Source organism: Talpa europaea, assembly GCF_964194135.1.
Source record: "Talpa europaea genome assembly, chromosome: 1".
Taxonomy (NCBI): Eukaryota; Metazoa; Chordata; class Mammalia; order Eulipotyphla; family Talpidae; genus Talpa; species Talpa europaea.
Genome location: NC_140073.1, coordinates 14,904,296 through 14,923,307, shown reverse-complemented (window position 1 = coordinate 14,923,307; position 19,012 = coordinate 14,904,296). Strand labels below are relative to the sequence as shown.

The 19,012-nt window shown below is 53.0% G+C and overlaps 1 protein-coding gene across 1 annotated transcript; it reads left to right on the top strand.

The window, feature by feature from the left end:
• Positions 1 to 4,633: 4,633 nt before the first annotated feature.
• LOC311184025 (uncharacterized protein C11orf96 homolog) lies at positions 4,634 to 5,358 on the top strand (the record flags this gene model as incomplete). Its single annotated transcript, XM_084253800.1, is given in 2 exon segments — positions 4,634 to 4,760; positions 4,763 to 5,358. Coding segments are annotated over 2 exon segments (723 nt in total).
• Positions 5,359 to 19,012: the final 13,654 nt, after the last annotated feature.

Below are 19,012 nucleotides of genomic sequence, written 5' to 3'. Positions count from 1 at the left end.
GATCTCGGTTTGGTTCCTGCCCTCTGTGTCCTCATCTCCAAAGACAGCAAAGATAACTCTGCTGATGTCGCAGAGGGGAGACGTCATACAAAGTGCGAGATGTTCTCCTTGTCCATGTAGTGATTCTTGGGCGTAGTCCCAGGAGAGGGACACTCAGGCCTGCAAGAAAGCACTAGCAAGGACTGAGCCACAGGGCCTGGGCTGCCGGGCCTGGGCCCAGAGGCAGAAAAATGTGCTCCCCTTATTTATATCAGCAAAGCCAGGTCCCAGGCTGGGCAGGAACTCACATGGCATGAAGGGCCCCCCAGTCACCACCCCCAGACAGGGACACTGGAGGCTCTAGTCTGACTTGGGGGTATCCCTGAGCAGGATATCCCCTGCTCCTCTCCCTGCCTCTCTGTCCCTCCATTTCTCTGTCTGTTGGACTCACTTCCTGTCAGTCTCTCTCCCGTGCACACGGCTGACACCCCCTCTTGGAGCTTGCTGGGGATTGTCATGGCAACCCTCCAGCAAAATTATCCAAACACTTCTATGCTCCCAGTCGCACCAGACCAAGTGCTAATTCCTTGTGAGGCAGAAGCAGTTGGTAGGGCTGGAGTCACAGACTTCGTGTGCAGGCCCCCTCGGGCTGAAAGGGCTCTGGGACTGAGGTGGCGGGGCCAGGAGGCAGGACTCCTGGCAAAGGCCCCATCACTTGCCTGCTGCAGACATGGTGTCTGTGGCTCACCCTTTCCCCTTATGCCACATTCACATTAGCATTTCACACACACACACACACACACACACACACGCACGTCAGCTGAGTACAGATTGACCCAACAACTACTTCTGGAATAGCCATCCCCCCTTGGCACTTGGAACTGAGATCCACTCGGGAGAGATGCCTGGGTGTGGGGGAGCAGCTGAGCCCAAGGGGGTGCATGTTATCATGAAGCTGGACACCTGGCACTCACCTCCTTTCCTGCTTTCACCTCTCTGGACAGGGTGGGGGGAGCCTCCCTTCAGGGAAGCTGAGAGGAGAGACCTAGGTTCCTTCTTCCCAAGCCTGCAATTTGGGGGTCTAGAGGAGCCCCTTTGTGTACATAAGAAGCCTGGTGGGGATGTTATGGACCCCGCCTGGGGTCCAGGAGCTGGAGGGGACGGAGGAGGGAGGAGCAGAGTGGGGCTCCAGGAGCCAGCACTGGTGGGGGCGCTGCTGCAAGGCAGTGAGGGAGACCGAGTCCAGCGGTGAGCACAGACCACAGCAATGGGAACAAACAAAAGAGAAACCAACCAAACAGACCAGGAAGGACCAGAGGCTAGAGGGACTGAGGTGACCTTAATGCGGATGACAGGGAAGGCCACTCTGAGAGCAGAGTGAGCTGAGGCCTCGCTAGGGCAAGAGACATGTGTCTTGCCCCAGGCTTTGTAACAAGGTCAGTAGAATGAGGCTGGCTCCACTATGGATCCCATTCTAATGTCTTCCTCCTTCTAGAAACATCCTTTTCTTGGGTTCTGTGGTTTTCTCCTATGGACATTCTTTGCGTCTTTGGTGGGCTCTTCTCCCTACCAGTGTTGGCTGCGCCCATCCATCTCAGCCTAGAAGGTGCCTTTCACTCACTCCTTCTGTATCCGATGACCCCCAAACTGCCACCTCCATCCCTTACCTCTCCCCTTGGTTGTCCTGCTGGGCCTCTCCCCTTGGTTGTCTAATAGTTCTCTTGGCTGGGACAATGCCTAGTCAACATATGGAGACCCCAAATTAGTATTTTGCACAGCTGATTGCTCTCTCATACAACAGCTCTGAGAAAAGTGTTGGTGACTGATAAATAGCTCAGTTCCACTGGGTCTCTTGGGGATTCAGGCTAATGGCAGCACTGCTCTCTAACACAGTGCTTTCAGGGCCTCTGCCCTTCACTCTTCCAGCCAAAGTGAGGAGACAAGCACAGAAGTCTAGGGCAGGGAACTTCCCTTAAGCAAGAGCGGCAGAAAACCTATCACTTCTGCTCACACCTCGTAAATGAGTTTAGAGCCAATGACCTAATGACCCAGTGACTCATCTAGCTGCAAGAGAAGCTGGAAAACATGACCCAGCTGGTCTCCACCACCGTCCCATCCTCCAGAATGGTGAGGACTTCCCCGCCATGCCCTGGTAGCACATGCCCTGCAGGTGATTCCTCCTCCTGTGTCCCAGGCCCTTGGCTTTGCCCTTTTGGGGAAATCCTTATCTATCATCCTCCACCACCACTCAACAGGTGTTGAAAGTCTGTCGTCCTTGGGCACTTGTTTGGGCTTGAACAATCAGGGGCTTTTGAAGTCCAGCCTTGCAATTTTGTTGGTAATAATTCCTTCAAAAACTTAGTAGGCTTCAGGACTATCTTCTTCTAGTCAGTTCTGTGTGCCAGAAACCACACCCAAACCTTTCTTGACTAGGTTATTAAGTCTGTCTTGCTTGCCCAACCTATGTCTTTCTCTCTCACTTTAAATGAAAATTACTCCAAGGACATCTGCAATAATAGGCTTGGGTGGCAAGGCAACCCCCCTAATATCCTTTGCTACCGGGGTGATTGCTTTGTTTGATTTACTGTGCGGACTACCAGACAGACTTCGGAGAAGGCCCTGGGCCTTGAAGTCTGCTCTTCTACCCTTTGGGCAAAACCCATTGGTTTTTACAACCCTAAGGACAGCAGTTTCCCAGCCATCTCTTTTTTGTAATCTCTTGGATAAAGCAGCATTAAAGAGCCAACACATACCAATTTCTTTTTTTTGGCTCTTTCCAACCATTTTTCTAGCATTGTAGGCTCAGTAGGCTTATTTTCCAAAGGATCTCAAGTAATGCGTTTAATAAAATGTCACTGCGTGACATGGGTCCCTGGCTCTCCATCCTTCCATGGGTTTCTCTGTTACTCATCACCTGTTGAAGCTCAGGCCACATATTTTAAGGGATTTTTTTCATAGCACCTTCCCATTCCTGGTACCAGTTAGAGTATTACCAAGTGGCTATTTAAAGGAACCCCATCATACAGTGGCCTTGTGATTACAGACATTCATTTCTCTCCCATATATTGATACAGCAGTTCTGGTATGAGCGCTCAGGCTCAGCCAGTGAGTTTTAGAGGCCAGCAGAGTCCTCAGTGGCCCTCCCTCTCCTCAGCCTTCTCTTGTCCACATTTCTCTGACAGTCAACGGCACTCGTGGAACACTGGCTCAGGATGATAGGCAGATGTCAGCCTTGCTCCTCACCCTCTATTCCACCAGCAGGTCCCCTCAGTTCTATCTCCAGAAAAATCCCAAATCTGCCCATTTCCCTACAGCTCCATTGCCTGCACCTTCCCCTGTGTTTTCAGAGTCTGGTATCTGAGGACACGTTGAAATCTTCTATTGATAGGTGGGCTCCGTGCGCTCTCATCGCCGTCTGGTCTACACAAGGCCATCAGACGATACTTGTAAACACGTAACTTAGACTATGGAGGTCCCCTGCTGAACACCCCCAATGCTTTCCCATGCCCCTTAGAATGAAATGCCAGCCCCTGATGTGACCCTCAGGGCTTTCCAGAACTGGGCTCCTTCTCAGGCCCCTCAACTTCTCTGCTCTAGCCACAAGAAACGCTCCCTGCCGCTTAGGCCCAAGACTCCTTTGTCCTCCCCTGGGCGAAGAGGTTCCAGGGAGAGTGAGGAGAGTGAGCGCTTGGACTCCCTGACTTTGAATCGCGGCTCTGCTACTCACTGGGGGTGGAATCTCCATCCCTTACCAGCGACCTACTCACCCCCTCTCTCTGTGCCTCCACTTTCTTGTACCTGAAATGGGCAGAATGTAGTGGCCTCGCAGGGCTGATGTGAAAATTAAAGGTGGATAATACGTGCAGGACAAAGCTCACTGGCTGGCTTGGAGTCACCTCCTCAGAGGGTGGCCGTTTTATTATTGTTGTTAGTGCCCAGTTCAAGTGACATGCTTCTCAGCGTGGATGGGGGTGCGGCGGGGCCCTGGAGTGGGGGTGGAGGAGACAAACCTGCAGAAGTCAGCTAGGGAAGGGAAGCACCTAAATGGAATACGCTGGGTGTGTGTTTGTATTCGTGGGTGCCTGGATATGTGGGTGCCTGGATGTGTGGGTGTCTGGATGTGTGGGTGCCTGGATGTGTGGGTGTCTGGATGTGTGGGTGTGACTGGGGAGGGGGAGATGTGTGGCAAGGATCCAGAGACGCCACCAACCCCTCTTCGGAGCTCCGTGCTGAGGAGCCAGGTGCCCTGGCGCTCCGGCTGCAGGGAGAGCTGGCAGCGGCCTCTGCCAGCCTGCGCGCGCGCTCTGCGCGCGGAACACCGGGCGTCCTGCTGGTGTATTTCTGCCATAGGATCGGGGAGGAGGGACCTGCGCTCCCGGGGCCACCAGGCTTGCTGCCGACTTGGGGATCCCGGGTGGGGCAGTGACCCCCGGGTCTGGCCAACCCTCGGGCCCCCCCCCCCGGCTCCGCCGGCCCCCACCCCTGCCTCGCCGCGCGCTCCTCGGGGGTCTCGGGCTCCCCGGGGGCCCCGCGGGCCGCGCCCGCCTTCCGGAGCCGGCTCGGCTGGGGGCGGGCGGCGCTGGGGAAGCGCCGCTACTTTCCCAGAGCGGCGGGGCGACGTCAGGCGGAAGGGCGCGGGGCGCTCGCGCTTTAAATGGCATTCGCTGTCATCCGAGCCCACAGCCGTGTGGGCAGGAGCGGGCTATATAAGCGGAGGGCCGGGCCGCCGCCGGGCAGACGCCGACCGCAGCGGCAGCGAGCACCTCGGCGCGCGGCGGAGCGGCCCCCCGCGACCCCCCGAGCCCGGCGCCCCCCGACGGGCTCCCGCGCCCGCCCTCCCGAGGAGCCGCGACCCGGGCCCGCGAGGGCCGCCGCCACCCCGCAGCAGTTTTGGATCCCACGCCCGGCGACCCCCAGGCTGCCGCCTCCCGGGGGGCCCCGGCGCAGCGGCCGCCCCCGGAGAGCCCCGCCGCCCCGCCGCCCGGCCCCGAGGACGCCGGCGGCGCCATGGCCGCCGCCAAGCCCGGCGAGCTGATGGGCATCTGCTCCAGCTACCAGGCGGTGATGCCGCACTTCGTGTGCCTGGCCGACGAGTTCCCGCAGCCCGTGCGGCCCGCCAAGCTGCCCAAGGGCAAGGGCCGGCTGCGGCGGCCGCGCCAGTCCCGCTTCAAGACGCAGCCGGTGACCTTCGACGAGATCCAGGAGGTGGAGGAGGAGGGGGTGTCCCCCATGGAGGAGGAGAAGGCCAAGAAGTCGTTCCTGCAGAGCCTGGAGTGCCTGCGCCGCAGCACGCAGAGCCTGTCGCTGCAGCGGGAGCAGCTCAGCAGCTGCAAACTGAGGAACAGCCTGGACTCCAGCGACTCGGACTCGGCCCTGTGAGGGGCGCCGCCCGCGGCGGGCACTCGCGCGCCTCCGCGCCCGCCGGGGGGGCCAGCGCGCGACCCCGAGAGGGCCCGCGCCCCGCGCCCAGGGGACCCCCGAGGACCCCCCCGAGGACCCCCGAGGGCCGGGGACCGCCGCCCTCGGCGCGCTTGGACTCTCGCCTGGCTGCGACCCGCTGGGGCGCCCCGCGCTGCGCTCACCCGGGGTCGGGGCGCGCGCGCGCGCGCGGGGGCCAGGGGTGGGGCCGCTTTCTTTGCCCTTGTAAATGTTTATTTTTTAACCTTTCCCCGTACGAACTCGGCCGTGAGTGTGAGTGGGGAGGCGCGCCCGTGCGGAGTCGCCCGGGATCGCCAGAGCTTTCTGGAAAGCCGCTCCACGCCCCTGTCCGATGGTTTGCAACTCCGATTTTGCACACCGCGCTCCACCGTGCCCACCCCCCCCCCCAGCGCACACCCGTTCACACTCACGCCAACACACTCGCTGAACACTTTTATAATTGTTAGGCGCGGCCGATGGGACTTGGGGCGCAGCGCAGCTATCGCTGCGGCCGGAGGATGGATATTTATTTTTGCACCGAGGTGGCTGCCCAAGTTTATTTAACGATCTTTTTACCTGGATATGTCTGTGAGGCTCCCAAACGGAGACAAATAAAATCAATATATTTACACAGTGCATTTCTCCAGGCTCTTGACTTCTTACACCTTTGGGGTGCAGTCTCTCAAGAGTAGGAGAGCAAGGGAAGGCTGTGGTTGGAGTGGGGGCCGGGAATCCCGCGTGGGGGCCCCTCCACCAGCTTTAGTCTCCGGAACCAGGTCGGGTCCCAGGTGCACGGGCCCATCACGCCTCCCAAGTGGATCCAAACCCGGCGCAGAGAGCTGCTGCGTCCTGTTCTGTTCCCCATCCTCGGCATCCAGGACAGAGCGACGCAGCCGGCCAGGCGAGGGGCGGAGGGCACCTCCTTTGATGCCGCTGACCTCTCAGGAGGCCGGGGCCATCTCTCTGCGCCCACCGCAGAAGCCCCCACTCGCTCCCAGCCCTTTCCAGGAGGCGCGTGGGGAGAGGCCGGAGCCAGCAGAGCGACACCCAGGAGAGGACGTTACGGTGGCGGGACCCTGGGGCGCGCTGGGCAGGAGCCTGGGCGCGGGCACACGGGCGCAGCGGGGGCGCACAGGGGCTATTTGGGTTCTTCGGGCCCTTTCTCCAGGCCCTCCCGTTATCCCCTTCCCGTTATCCGCTGGGAGAGGGGGCGTCGTCGGGTCGGAGTCTGGAGAGCGTCGGGGTGCCCGCAGCGCCATCCCGCCCTTTTGTCTCGAGAGGAGAAAGCGAGTCCCGCAGCGGGAGGGAGGCGCGGGGAGAGGGGCGGGCGCGGTCTCCTTCCAGCGCCGGCTCTGTCTGCCCAGTGCGCTCCTGCAGCTGCCCCGCGGCCCCGTCTACGTCCTCGCCCCCTGGGCACCCGCCGCAGGTGGAGAGGTGTTAACTAGCATTCTGCAGAGAGGGGCGGGTGGGGCGGGTTCCCACCTTTGGGCCCCCACGCAGCCCACCCCTGCGGCGTGACCCCAGGGGTGAGCCTCCACGGGCTTTGCACCGTTGTTGGGAGACGAGCTGGGCGCCCGGAGCGCGCAGACGCCGCCCTCGGGGCCGGGCCCTGAGCTCGGGTGCCCTCTGGCGGCCGGGGCTGCTGCTCGGCGCACCCGAATGCACCTTTGCCCTCGGTACTGCGTGGAGCGCAGGTGGCCCGGCACCTGGCAGGCAAATGAGAGAGCAAAGGACACGAAGCAAAGAAGCAAAAATAAAACCCACAGGGCCTTAAAGAATGTCCTCCCCACCGACTCAGAGACAGGAGGACGCGCTCGCGCCTGGGGGCCTGGGGTCTTTGGCCCTGCCCTACCGCCTGGGATCACAGTGGCCACTCAGTCTAGGGGGTCAGTTGCATGGTGGTGGGGGTTCAGGGCAGGAGACCCTTAGCTGCAAAGTGCTCAGCTCAGCGAGGCACGGCTCTGAGGACGCCTGTGCTCCTGTGTCTGCAGCTGCCATGGCTAGGCTGGTGGGGTTCAAGAGGATGCTGAAGTCCTTGTCTTCCCTACTGCTCCTCTGTTCTCCTCTCTCACCCCAACCAATGTCCCCCCATCCTGTCGTACATCTTTAGCACTAGCTCCTGTCTCTACTTTTCAAAATGGAGGTGCCCTCCCTCCTGGTAGGGTTCAAACGTTCCGGGATTGGCTGGGGCATCTCCCCTCCGGGAACCAGCTTGATGCTTCCTCTGGCTGGAGACCCTCCTTCTCCTCCCCCCCTTCAGCCCTTACCCTGGCTCAAGGCCCCACCTGAAGGGTCACTTTGGGTCACCTGGTCAATATCTGGGGGTGGCTGTAGGAAACACATCCCATCATCCCTGTTCCCTGTTCAGCTGCCTAGGGCCCTGCCTAGGGGCGGGCACCCAGAGGTGTTTGATGGGTTAAAATGAATCAGGGGGTAGTGAGGATCTCATTACCCTGAGAGCAATGAGTCAGTATCTTGGAGGGTGCGCCCCCATACTTCTGTGTAATTTCTCTTACAAGATGGGTTTGTGTTCTACATACTGTTTTTTAATCGGCTTTTTTGCCTATTTGGATTTGTGTTTAATACCAGTATGTGTGGACCGACATGACAGGTTTTATAAAATCCTGCTGAATAGATATATTTAATTGAATAAATTCTCCAGTCATTGCTAAAAGGGACGTCCTTTTGTCCCACTTTCTTGGTTTTGCCTATAACTGGCATTTAGTTTGTAGGGCTGGCTCTGGGGAGGAGCGTGGACGAGGCAGTGACCCAGGGAGGGGCTGGGGAGGGGTGAAGGGAGGTTGGAGCAGGTACCAAGGTAGAGGGGACAGGCAGCGTCTGGGTGCCCTGGCCCCTGGCTACCCTGGGGGTGCTTTTGGTTCTGAACATCTCTGCACTGCACAGAGAAAGAGGAGGGACGTGGGAGGGGGCACCTCTGAGGCCCCTATGGGACCTCTGGGCCTCTGTGCCTCCCTGTGGCTTGAAGGCTTTCCAAGGCAGCTTATCGTTCTAGAGGCACCTGGGCTGGGAGGGTAAATGGTGCCTCCCAGCAGGGAGGCTGTAGTGAGGGAGGAAGAGAGCATGAGAGCCAGAAAGATGGAGAGGAAGGAGGCTTCTTGGGGAGACAGAGAACTCAGAGACGAGAGATGGGTGGGGGGATGGGCATTGGAAACAGGAAAAAAAAAAGTCAGGGTGAGGACTCCTTCCAGGAGCTGTGGGGCAGGCATGTGTCTGGGGTGGGTGGCAGCCGGCCCAGCTGTCTGGATTTGCAGACTTGTCCCAAGAGTCACCTCCTTCCTTCCCTTTCTGCCCTGGGCCTCAGCCCATAGTCCTGGCCAGGGTGACAGTTTTCAAATAAGCAGGAGCCCAGAGGAGGTAACAAGTGGCCTTCCCGGCCCTGGCCAGCAACCTCTTCTAAATATTTCTCTTTGGCCCTAGGGGAGATATTTATCAGGGTGTTTCTTGGCCACTTTAAAAGCCAGCTTGGCCTGCACAGCCCACTGTGTGCCAATTCTGGGCCTGCTTGGTGTGGGCTTAAGAGGGAAGGGCTGTCTGCAATCCTAGGAAATTGGGGTCAGCTGTGGGCTTGGGGGGGGCTTTCTCAGGGAGTATATTTGGGTAACCCCTAGGCTCACTGGGCTCTGGCAAAATGGGGGCGGGAAAAAGGCCACCCTTTATAGTGCCTCCTGTGGGGACCCTCTACTGGCTTCATAACTCAGGATCAGAGGAATTAAGTATTTTTCCCAATTTTGCCACACAGCTAGTCAGGGCTGAACTGGGTTGCATTTTATTTTATTTTAATTTCAAAACCTGTGCTCTTTCTAGAATAAAAACCCCAACTTCTTTTTTATTTTTTTATTATTTTTTTTATTTTTTACATCATTGTTCATTTTTAAACACTATTTGCTTCCCCCACCCCCTCAGATGTAGTCCCCAATAGAGTTTCCTTCCCCAAGGCACCCGCGCACCATCACCTCAGTCCCCTGTGCTGCTCCCTCCCTCCCTCTGATCCCTCTCCCTCCTCCTCCCCTGCAGGATGTCTCTGATTTATAATTGTCCATTTTTGCTTTATTGTACTGTTATTATTTTTTTACACTGATGTCTTATTTGGTTCCCCTATATTCCTGCTATAACTGAAACCATCAATATTTTTTCTTTTCCTTCTTGCTTATCTCACTGAGCATAATGCCTTCTACCTCCACCCACGTTGCTGCAAATGGCATGAGTTTATCTTTTTTGATTGCTGAATAATATTCCAGGTGTATGTATGCCACATCTTCTTGATCCAGTCATCTATTTTTGGGCATTTGGGTTATTTCCAGGTTTTACCTATTGTCAATAGTGCTGCCATAATCATAGGGGCACAGGTGGTCTTTTGAATCAATGTTTTTGTGTCCCTTGTAAACCAACTTCTTACTATCACCCTGTGGCAGCTGTGAGAATGGCTCCTTTTATGGGGGTTGTAATTGACCAGCTCAGGGCAGCTCTGGCTCTGAAGTCACCTCCTTTGGCTGAGGCTGTCCCCACCCTCCACTCCCCCAGGACTGGACGTGTGGCTGGCATGCTAAGCCAGAGCTGTTCCTGGGAGACACAGGGGTTCTTTGTTCTTTGACTTTGGCTTTTCCCGATGGCTCTGCTGAAGCTTTCTTAGAGGGCAGGGCTTCCCCAGACAACCTTCTCTCCCTGCCTCCTCCGAGTCACGCTGGCATTGCAGCCTGCAGGCTCTCTAGCCTTTGCCGGCCCCTTCTCCACTTCATTCACACAGTCACTTCTCCTAATGAAATCCTTGCACACTTCATCCCATCTTGGCGTCTGCTTCTGGGAGCACCAGACTAGCACCTCCCTGCAGGTCCCTTGAGCCCACTAGTATAGGAGGGGATGGTGGGCATCAGTCAAGCATGTCTGGTGATGGCCTGCCACTGGTCTGTGTCCCTGGGTGGGGACAGGCCCGTGTGTGTACATGGGGGAGAGAGGGGCTTCCACATGGACAGCTGTGTTCTCCAGCCATGGTCAAGGCCATGACTCATAACCGCCCCTCTGTTCAGCTTTCAGGCCTGGGGTGGAGACGGCTCATTGTCCACCAGCATTGATTTCTCCTTCCTCCAGGGCACACAGCCACGCTCTGTCCCTAGTGCTCTTGCACTTAGGTCTGTGGATGTGGTTAGATTTCTGCCAGTGGCATTTATTGGGAAGAGACATGTTTCTCCCAGGCCTTAGGTGTGCCCTCCCCTACCTCCATGCACTCTTTCTCTCTCCCACATGTGCGATCGTGGATGTACCTGAAGCCCACCAGTGACCAAGCTGGCAAGGCCGAGGTCCTAGGGTAGGGCAGAGAAAAGGAAGGAAGGACTCGGGCCCTTGAATTACCTTGTGGAACAACCTAGCAAGCTGGAATGATCTCCATGGACTGTTACGTGTAAGAGACACACTTCGCTTTTCTTTTGGCCACTAAATCATATTAGGTCTCTTTATATGCCAACCTTGCCTTGCCCTGAATTAACAACAATTAGTACTGGCATTGGGTGTTGTCCTGACAAATCTCCTAAAATATGAGGCATTGGCTTAGTGGTCTTGCTGCCTGTGGGGAAGGCACAGCTATCGCAGGTGGGAAGTTGAAGACCCTCGCTACACCTTGCAATAACACTTGGTAAAACCACTTTTATGACACTGTGGAAGGCTGGCCACATATTGACCAAATCCAGAGCTTTAGAGAAGTGGTTGGAAAGAGCCAGAATATTAGTATATATTGGCTGCTCTTTGTGGCTTTTAGAAAATTGTTATAAGAAGGAGAGATGGGAAGGAATAGAAAGCATCAGAAATGTGGGACCTCACAGAGGTGAAAGCCACTCCCTTTTATAACACAGGTAGGTGATGAGTTGTTCTTCCCTGGGGTCCCCCACAGGCCACCCTGGAAGCCCGGAGTAGGATCCAGGGCTGGAACAAGGTTAGATTAAGGGTAGTGTCTTCCCAACCAAATGCACAGTTTGAGAATCCCCCCCCCAAAAAAAAAGAAAAATTAAAATGAGAGTGCTACCAGGAAACAACGTAATGAAACAGGCTCCATAACTGCTGAGAAAACATGTTTGGGTTTGGTTGTTGGCGCCCAGCGAGAAGTACGTAGCCCAGTTTTGAGGGGGTTTTATTGCCAAGGAAAGTAGGAACTGGCCAGTGATTAGCATTGTTTGAGCCTCAGAGCAACCCCCAAGGAGGCTGATCCTTTTAACACCTATTTCAGACGTGACCACAGAGGATAATGCGGAAAGAACCTTTCAGAACTGGGTGGGGCAGACTGGCCTCCTCTGCCCACGTCCAGTCCTCGCCCTTCCCGGCTACCAGACTTGCCAGTTGCTCTGCTCCAGTGACTTCTGAGTGTTCCTCCTTCCCTTTTCCAGATGGGAGTTTTTTTGTTTTTAAAGCTGTATTTATTTATGCATACAAGAACTGGGGTACAGGCCAGAGGTGTTGGGGGTGAGAGGATTCACCGGAGACAGAGTGGAGAACAGAACAGGCAGATCTAGTGAAATACGCTGCTGAAGGGAGCAGCAGGCGAGCCAGGAGAGGTCTGCTGCGCCATGTGGGTAGCTCCCTGGCTGGCCAAGGTTTGAGCTCTTGTGCTGCAGAGGCTGCGGACAGCCTCATAATACTGTGCTTAACCCCTTGTGCCATCAGGGAGGCCCCCAATTGGGAGTTTTGCTGTGGTTTGCACCTCCCTGTGCCATTGAGTGGGGTGGAGGGTGGGGTGGCCCAGATGACTTATCTTGTAGTCTGTGTGTCGCTGGGCCTGAGGAACCATGTGTGGCTGTGGCGAGCGTGTCTTTCCCCCCAGATAGCCTGCACTTTGATCTGGACCGGTGACCTGATGGAGTTAGGGGGTTGACTTGCTTGGGGAGGCGGGTAGTGTGTTGTGGGAAGGGGAAGCCACTCTGTCTGCAGCCAGTCAGGTGCCTGCCAGGAGGCTCATGACTGCCGAAATCTCCCTCAGGTGGGCTCTGCGCCTCCGTGCCTTTGCGGTGAGTGGTGGAAGGACCAAGCTCTCTGTGAAGGAAGGGGCAGGCGAGCCATCGTGCCGGGGTGGGCCTAGGCCTGACACGGGGGGCACGTTGCTCTCATGCCCTTGTTCTTCTCGGAAGACACGGGCGCACCTGCGATCCGCCTCTGGCCGAGTATGAGCTCGATGCCCAGAGACCTCATGACAAGGAGCAGCCCATGGGGCTGGGGTGTGAACTCCAGGTGGGCTGTCGGCTGAGAAAGACACACACATTTTTGGAGGCCAGCCCAGGGCACTCAAACCCTGCCTTCCCTGGGGCCTGGGTGTGGCTGCAGGATGCCTACTAGGATGAGGAGCGCCAGGGTCTAAACTCCGGCTCTGACGTCTTGGGTAAAGGGGCAGTTGGGAAGTGGGGGGGAGCACAGTGGCCATTTTGGGAACCTCTAAGAGGGAGCGATGCCCATGGACTCCCTCTTTTTGTGGTCGGAGGTGCTGCGCCAGCTCCTGGCTGGGCAGAAGGGGTGGAGGTGGGGTTGCAGAACCCCTGACCTCAGCGGCAGCAGGCCTCCGCAGCCCCAGTGGTGGCAGGACTTGGTAAAACTTTGCCCCAGGACCCCACAGGCCCTGGCTCCAGACAGGCAGGCCCCCAGCCCCTGCAGCTCCAGGAACAGCAGCTCCACAGCACACGGCTGTGCTCACTGGCCCTTCTCTCTCCCTCGGCCCTCCTAGTTCTTCCCCGCCTACCCTCCTGGTTAGAATAAATCGTTTTGGGTTTTTTCCCTTCACCAAAGGACTTTTTTTTTTTTTTGCATTTTTAGTGGCGGGTGGCCAGACCCAGCACTGGCGAGAGAGGTTCTGACCCGATGACAGTTTTCAGACCCTTTCCCAGTAACATTCTGTCCTCCAGAAGCCACTGCATTCCTGCGCGTCTCCGTGTTAGCCTGGAGAATGTAAAGCCCTTCCCTTCTCTCTGCAGCTCATGGGAGCCGGTTCTCCACCCCTCTGAGCTAGAACAGGCTTCTCACAGCAGAAAGTGCCCCATCTCCTTCAGGCTCACTCCAGATGTGCTCCAGCGGTGGGAGTGGGGAAGAGGGAAGTGGTGTAGTAGGGTCCTTTGTGGCCACAGAGGGTGGCTCCCCGCTCTGTGGCTTCAAGCAAATCAACTCCTCTTCCTCTCCCTGGCACCCTCCCAGCTTGAAGTTCTGGCCACTTTCGACCCGGGCGCCTCAGAGCGCCTTAGAGCCTGAGCATCCTGGCCCTGGGGATGTGCAGGCAGGCAGTGTGGGCGGGCACCAGGCATCACCACCACCCAGTACCGATGGGCAGACGGGCATGGAGAGACAAAGCAGAGTCTTCTCTGAGAAAGCAAAGTCTCCACCCCACTCCTCTTCCCCAGTCTTGGGGAGAGTCCCAGAAACTCTGGGCTGGGCTGTTCTGTGCTGAATAATTCATGCCAAACCCAAAATAACAGCCTCAGTGCCATGCCTGTGCAGGCGCGGGACCTCAGCCAATGTGCCATTGCCCCATGGCCCTGCTCCTGCCCCATCAGGAGCTGTTCTGGACCAGCTGGGTGGCGGTTAAGTAACCTCTGACCTCCCCTCTGACTTTTGGGGAAGGATTCTGACAGCGTTACCCCTTGCTCCCATTTTCCAGAACGTGGGAGATTCTTCAGGAGAGGCCAGCTCTGGTGAGCCTGCTACCCCCAGCTCTTTCCCCATTTAAACCAATAAAACCCATTTTTATTGGTTGTTAAATTACGTTTTGAGGTTTATTGATGAACTGTTCTTAGGTCTGCTGTTTGCAGGCATAGTGGGAAAAACATTTCAGGGACTCCTCGCTGGTCTAGGTGAGAAAGCAGAGTCATCTGCACAGGCTGGAAGTCAGAGAAAGCGCCACCTGGAGCCTATGCAGGAATCCGCTGCCTGGAGGTAAACCAGCCTTTCAGCCCACACCAAGGACCAAGGAGCCAGAGAAACAGGATTTAAACTCTGGGGCCAGCCATTGTCCCCACAGTGCGTCCCCAGGGGAGTGTCAACCCCAGGGTTTGCCCTCCACTGCGGATTAGTAGCATCAGCGTTGCTTTAGGTGAGAGTAACTCAGGAAGTGAAAAAGTCTGAGTCTATAGATGAAAATCAAAAGCCCCCCTCTCCCCCCCAAGAATAATTACATTTTTGACATCAGTGACTCACTGTTCCTATCTATGGAAACTAAACTCAAACTTGTGATTGTTAGAACAGTTCTCACAGAGTCAAGTCTGTGGGAAGGCTTCCCAAGTTTAAATCGTCACTTTGGTTATCTAATCAACTCTTTGTCTAACTACCACCGAAACGTTTATTTCCGTCCACACCTCTGTCAGCACAGATTCTCCTTTATCTGTGGTCAACCATCGTCAGAAAATAATATGGCAATGAGATATTTTGAGAAAGAGGCATATTCTTATAACGTCTATTACAGTATATTATTATAATTGTTCTCTTTTATTATTTATTATTGTCGATGTCTCCCAGTGATTGATTAATTAATTTTTAAAAAAGATTTATTTATGCATACAAGATGTGGGGTGTAAGCCATAGGTGCTGGAGGATGAGAGGTGCTCACCCCAGACACCAGAGAGGTGTCTTCGGTGCTCCCCACCAGAGACAGAGTGGGGAGCAGAACAGGAGGATTGACTGAAATACAATGCTGAGGGGAGCAAAGGGCGAGACAGGAGAGATCTGCTGTGCCATGTGGGTCAGCTTCCCGGTCAGGGATGGAACTCATGCTGCAGGGGCTGCAGATTGCTTCACAGTGCTGACACTTAACCCCTTGTGCCACTAGGGAGGCCCCTCCCAGTGCTTAATTTATAAAGTAAACTGCATTGTAGATGTGGATGCATAGGAAAACACATAGCAGGGGTTGGTAGTACCCACAGTTTCTGGCATTCACCGGATGTCTTGGAACGTATCCCCCTCAGATAAGGAGGGACGGCTATTCTGGCTTATGAAATGATTGAAAGCAAATAGACTTTGTTCCCTTAATAAATTTTTCATAGAGTTGTTTTTCCAAAGAAACTATAAAGCCCAAAATTGTTTAGACACCAAAACATCTTTGAAGGAAGACTTATTTTCTGATATCCATGTTGGATGAGGACAGCAGAATTTTCTAGAGGACAAAACCAAAGTAGCCTGACCCTGCCAGGGCTGAGTTCCTCAGAATTCCTGCCCTGGGGCCACTTCTTTATAGGGTAATTACTGTGGTCTCATTTCCGTTTGCCTATTCACTGTCCCACCAGATGAGTGAAGCAAATGGCTCTGCTAGCTTACAGGTCCTCTGAATCACATCTGAACCTGACAGAGAGGTCTATTTCTCACTCAGAGATCACTGGTGCAGTAACTAGGTGTGCTTTGATATCTCCCCCATGGAGAAGGGGTCCCCTGAACGAGATGAATTCAAGTCTCTTACTACCCATATGTTCTTATTTTCCTTGCACTGCTGCAGTGTGTCCCATGAATGTAGCTACTGGTTTAGCTGCTGCACAGATATTGTCATAGTTATGTCTGCATTTGAGTGGCTCTGACATGGAACGTTGGTCCTTTTCATTTTGTTGCTGCTCTTTTGGCCTGAATTGTCCTTGGGGAATTAAATCATGACTTCTAACTATTAGTACTATTTTGTATTTGCCTGGTATGCCTTTGCTTGTCTTTCAGTTTCAACCTTTTGAATTTGAATGAATTTTACCTCTGGCATAAAGTAAAGACTTGGATTGTTTTTTGAGATTTAACCTAAAAAATACATTTTAATATATGTTAAATGCAGACCTGTAGTAACTAAAGAGACTGAATCAATAACCAAAAACCTCCAGAAGGAGGGCCTCCCTGGTGGCGCAGCGGTTGAGTGCTGGGTTGTGAAGCTGCCTGCGACCTCTGCTGCGCCGGTTCGATCCCCGGCTGCTCCCCGGCCACCAGAGGAGGGTCCCACATGGCGTGCAGACCTCTCCTGCCGCCCGCTGCTCCCCTCAGCAGTGTACTTCGGTCCTTCTGCCTGCTCTGCTCCCTGCTCTGGCTCTGGTGAATTCTCTCACCCTCCCGCGCTTCTGACTGTACTCAGTGCATGTATAAACCAAACAAACAAACAAATAAATAAATAAAACATGCCTCTATAAAAAAAAAATAAAGGAGAATTAATAGCAATCCTTTGAAAAATATTCCGAAAGTTAGAAGAAGAGAGAACATTTTCTAATTCATTCTATGAGGACAGCATTACCCTGATACCAAAGTCCAAGACACTACAAGAAAAAAATTACAAGAAACTAGACTTTTGGTCGTGATCATGATATAGAGGATACTAAGCTCAAATTATAATGCTGGATACCTGGAACTTACACAAAACTATACACCAAAGTTAACTCAATAAAATTCTATTTAAAAATCAAGAAAGAAAACTACAGACCAGTATCCCTTATAAATAGAGATGCAAAAATCCTTATCAAAATGCTGGCCAACCAAATTCAACAGTCCATTGAAAGGATTCTACACCAAGACCAAATGAGATTTATCCCTGGAATGCAAGGGTGGCTCAACAAATCCAGCACCTTTTCATGATAAAAACACCCAGCATATAGGGGGAAAAAAAGGAAACTTTCTCAACACAACAAAGGGCAATTAATGACGAGCTCACAGCTAACATCATACCCGAAAACTTTTCCTAAGATCAGGAACACAACAAGATGCTCCCTTTTGTCACTACCATTCAGCATTGCATGGGAAGGTCTAGCCAGAGCAATTAAAATTCTTTAGGAAGACCACTTTTTCAAGTGCTTATCTTCATAATCATAACATTTAATGGAGCCTTTAGTTCCCTACTTAATTAGGCAGTTTCTTATACTGTCCTAGAATGAGCAGTGAAAAAAATCAGCACATCTCCCCACTCCTTCATCCTTTTCCTGAACACAATGCAAAGTTATCTCTACACCATTTACATTTGTTAAATATGCTATATTAAATATATTAACTCTACTTCTATTCTTTGTCTCAGCTTTTAAAGATATTTTTTGACTCCTAACTGTTATAAACATGACCATCAGGGAACACAACTCATCTTCTTTCTACTTTCCCCCCTCGTTTTTAAATTAGATGTCATTTTTGCAATGTCAAAGCACGTACGAATTTACATTCGGATGTCCGCGTTTCTTTTTGGCTCTGCTTTATATTTAAATATATTCACTGCTTACTATGGGTCCTTCTTTTGCTGTGGTTTCCCTAGTTACCTCCTGGTGGTCTGGAATGTGTTCGCTCTGGTAGTCTCCCCAAGAGGAGTTAGTTCTTGGGAACAGCACTCCTGAGTTCGTGCATGTCTCAAAGTACTTGTTTGTAGCTCTTCTACTTGAGGAACAGCTTGATGGCACATAAAATCTTTGGCTTACACTTTTTTCCTTAAAAAGCCTGTATTATGCCATTGTCTGGCATTTGAATTCTTCTGGGGCTAGACTTGACTTTATCCCTTTAGGAGTATCCTAACATTTTTTTTTTAGATCTGGCTGCCTAAAGAATATATATTTTTTAATCTTTAATTTAAAGTCAGAAGTTTTCATTTGGAGACTCAGAATTGATTGTTTTAGGTCAATTTTCTCTGTCACATGTAGCATTTTTATGTAGATTCAGACCTTTTATTTCAAGAAAGTTTCCTTCAGTTCCAAGTATTTTAGTATTTATTGTATTCCACTGCTTTCCTTGTCTAGAGGCTCTGGTGATGTATGTGTTGGCCCTCTTCTTTTTTCTATATTTATCTTTTTCTCTCTAGTTAAAAACAACAGTTTCTGCATCTTGTCTCATTTTATTCACTTTCTTTATTTCTGTCCTCTGTTTCCACTGTGCAGTGTATAAGTCCTCCTTCCCATCGCACCCTCCTTTTTTTAAAAAAAAAAGATTTATTTTTTTATACATATAAGAGCTGGGGTACATGCCAGAAGTGTGGGGGGGTGGTGAGAGGATTCACCAGAGACAGAGTGGGGAACAGAACAGGCAGACTGACCTAAGTACACTGCTGAGGGGACCAGTAGGCGAGGTCCCAGCAAGGAGAGGTCTGCTGCACCATGTGGATAGCTCCCTGGCTGGGGAATGAACTCGTGCTGCAGTGGCTGGTGGTAGCTTGATAATGCTGAGACTTAACTCCTGGTGGCCACGAAGGAGGCCTGCACCCTCCTTTCTAAAATTGTGTTACTTTTCTTACACGCCTTCCTTCAGTTCTTCCAGCTCATTCCATCTCTTCCCATTGTCTTGCCATCTTTATATTTCTGCTTTGTGACCTTCCCTTAGAGAGACCATTGTTTTAGTAAAATATATTCAATCATAGAACAATATTTGGTCAGATTGTACATCTATTCCAAGGTAATTTCTTTTTCTGGTCATTGTTCTTTATCTGGTAGACTCTACTGACCTTTCCTACCCTTTTTCTTCAGCTTCTTTGTGTTGATTCTGTGCTAACTCAATTTAAAAAATTACATGCCACGGGATGATTTTCATGCCTCAGCTATTTGTAGAAGTTTCTTTCCGGGAGTGTAATTTTGTTGACTCTTTCTGGATTTGCTCCCCTGGGTTACTGTGCTATTTTTTCTGCATATTAGTTGTCTCGGCCTTCTCCCCAGCACCC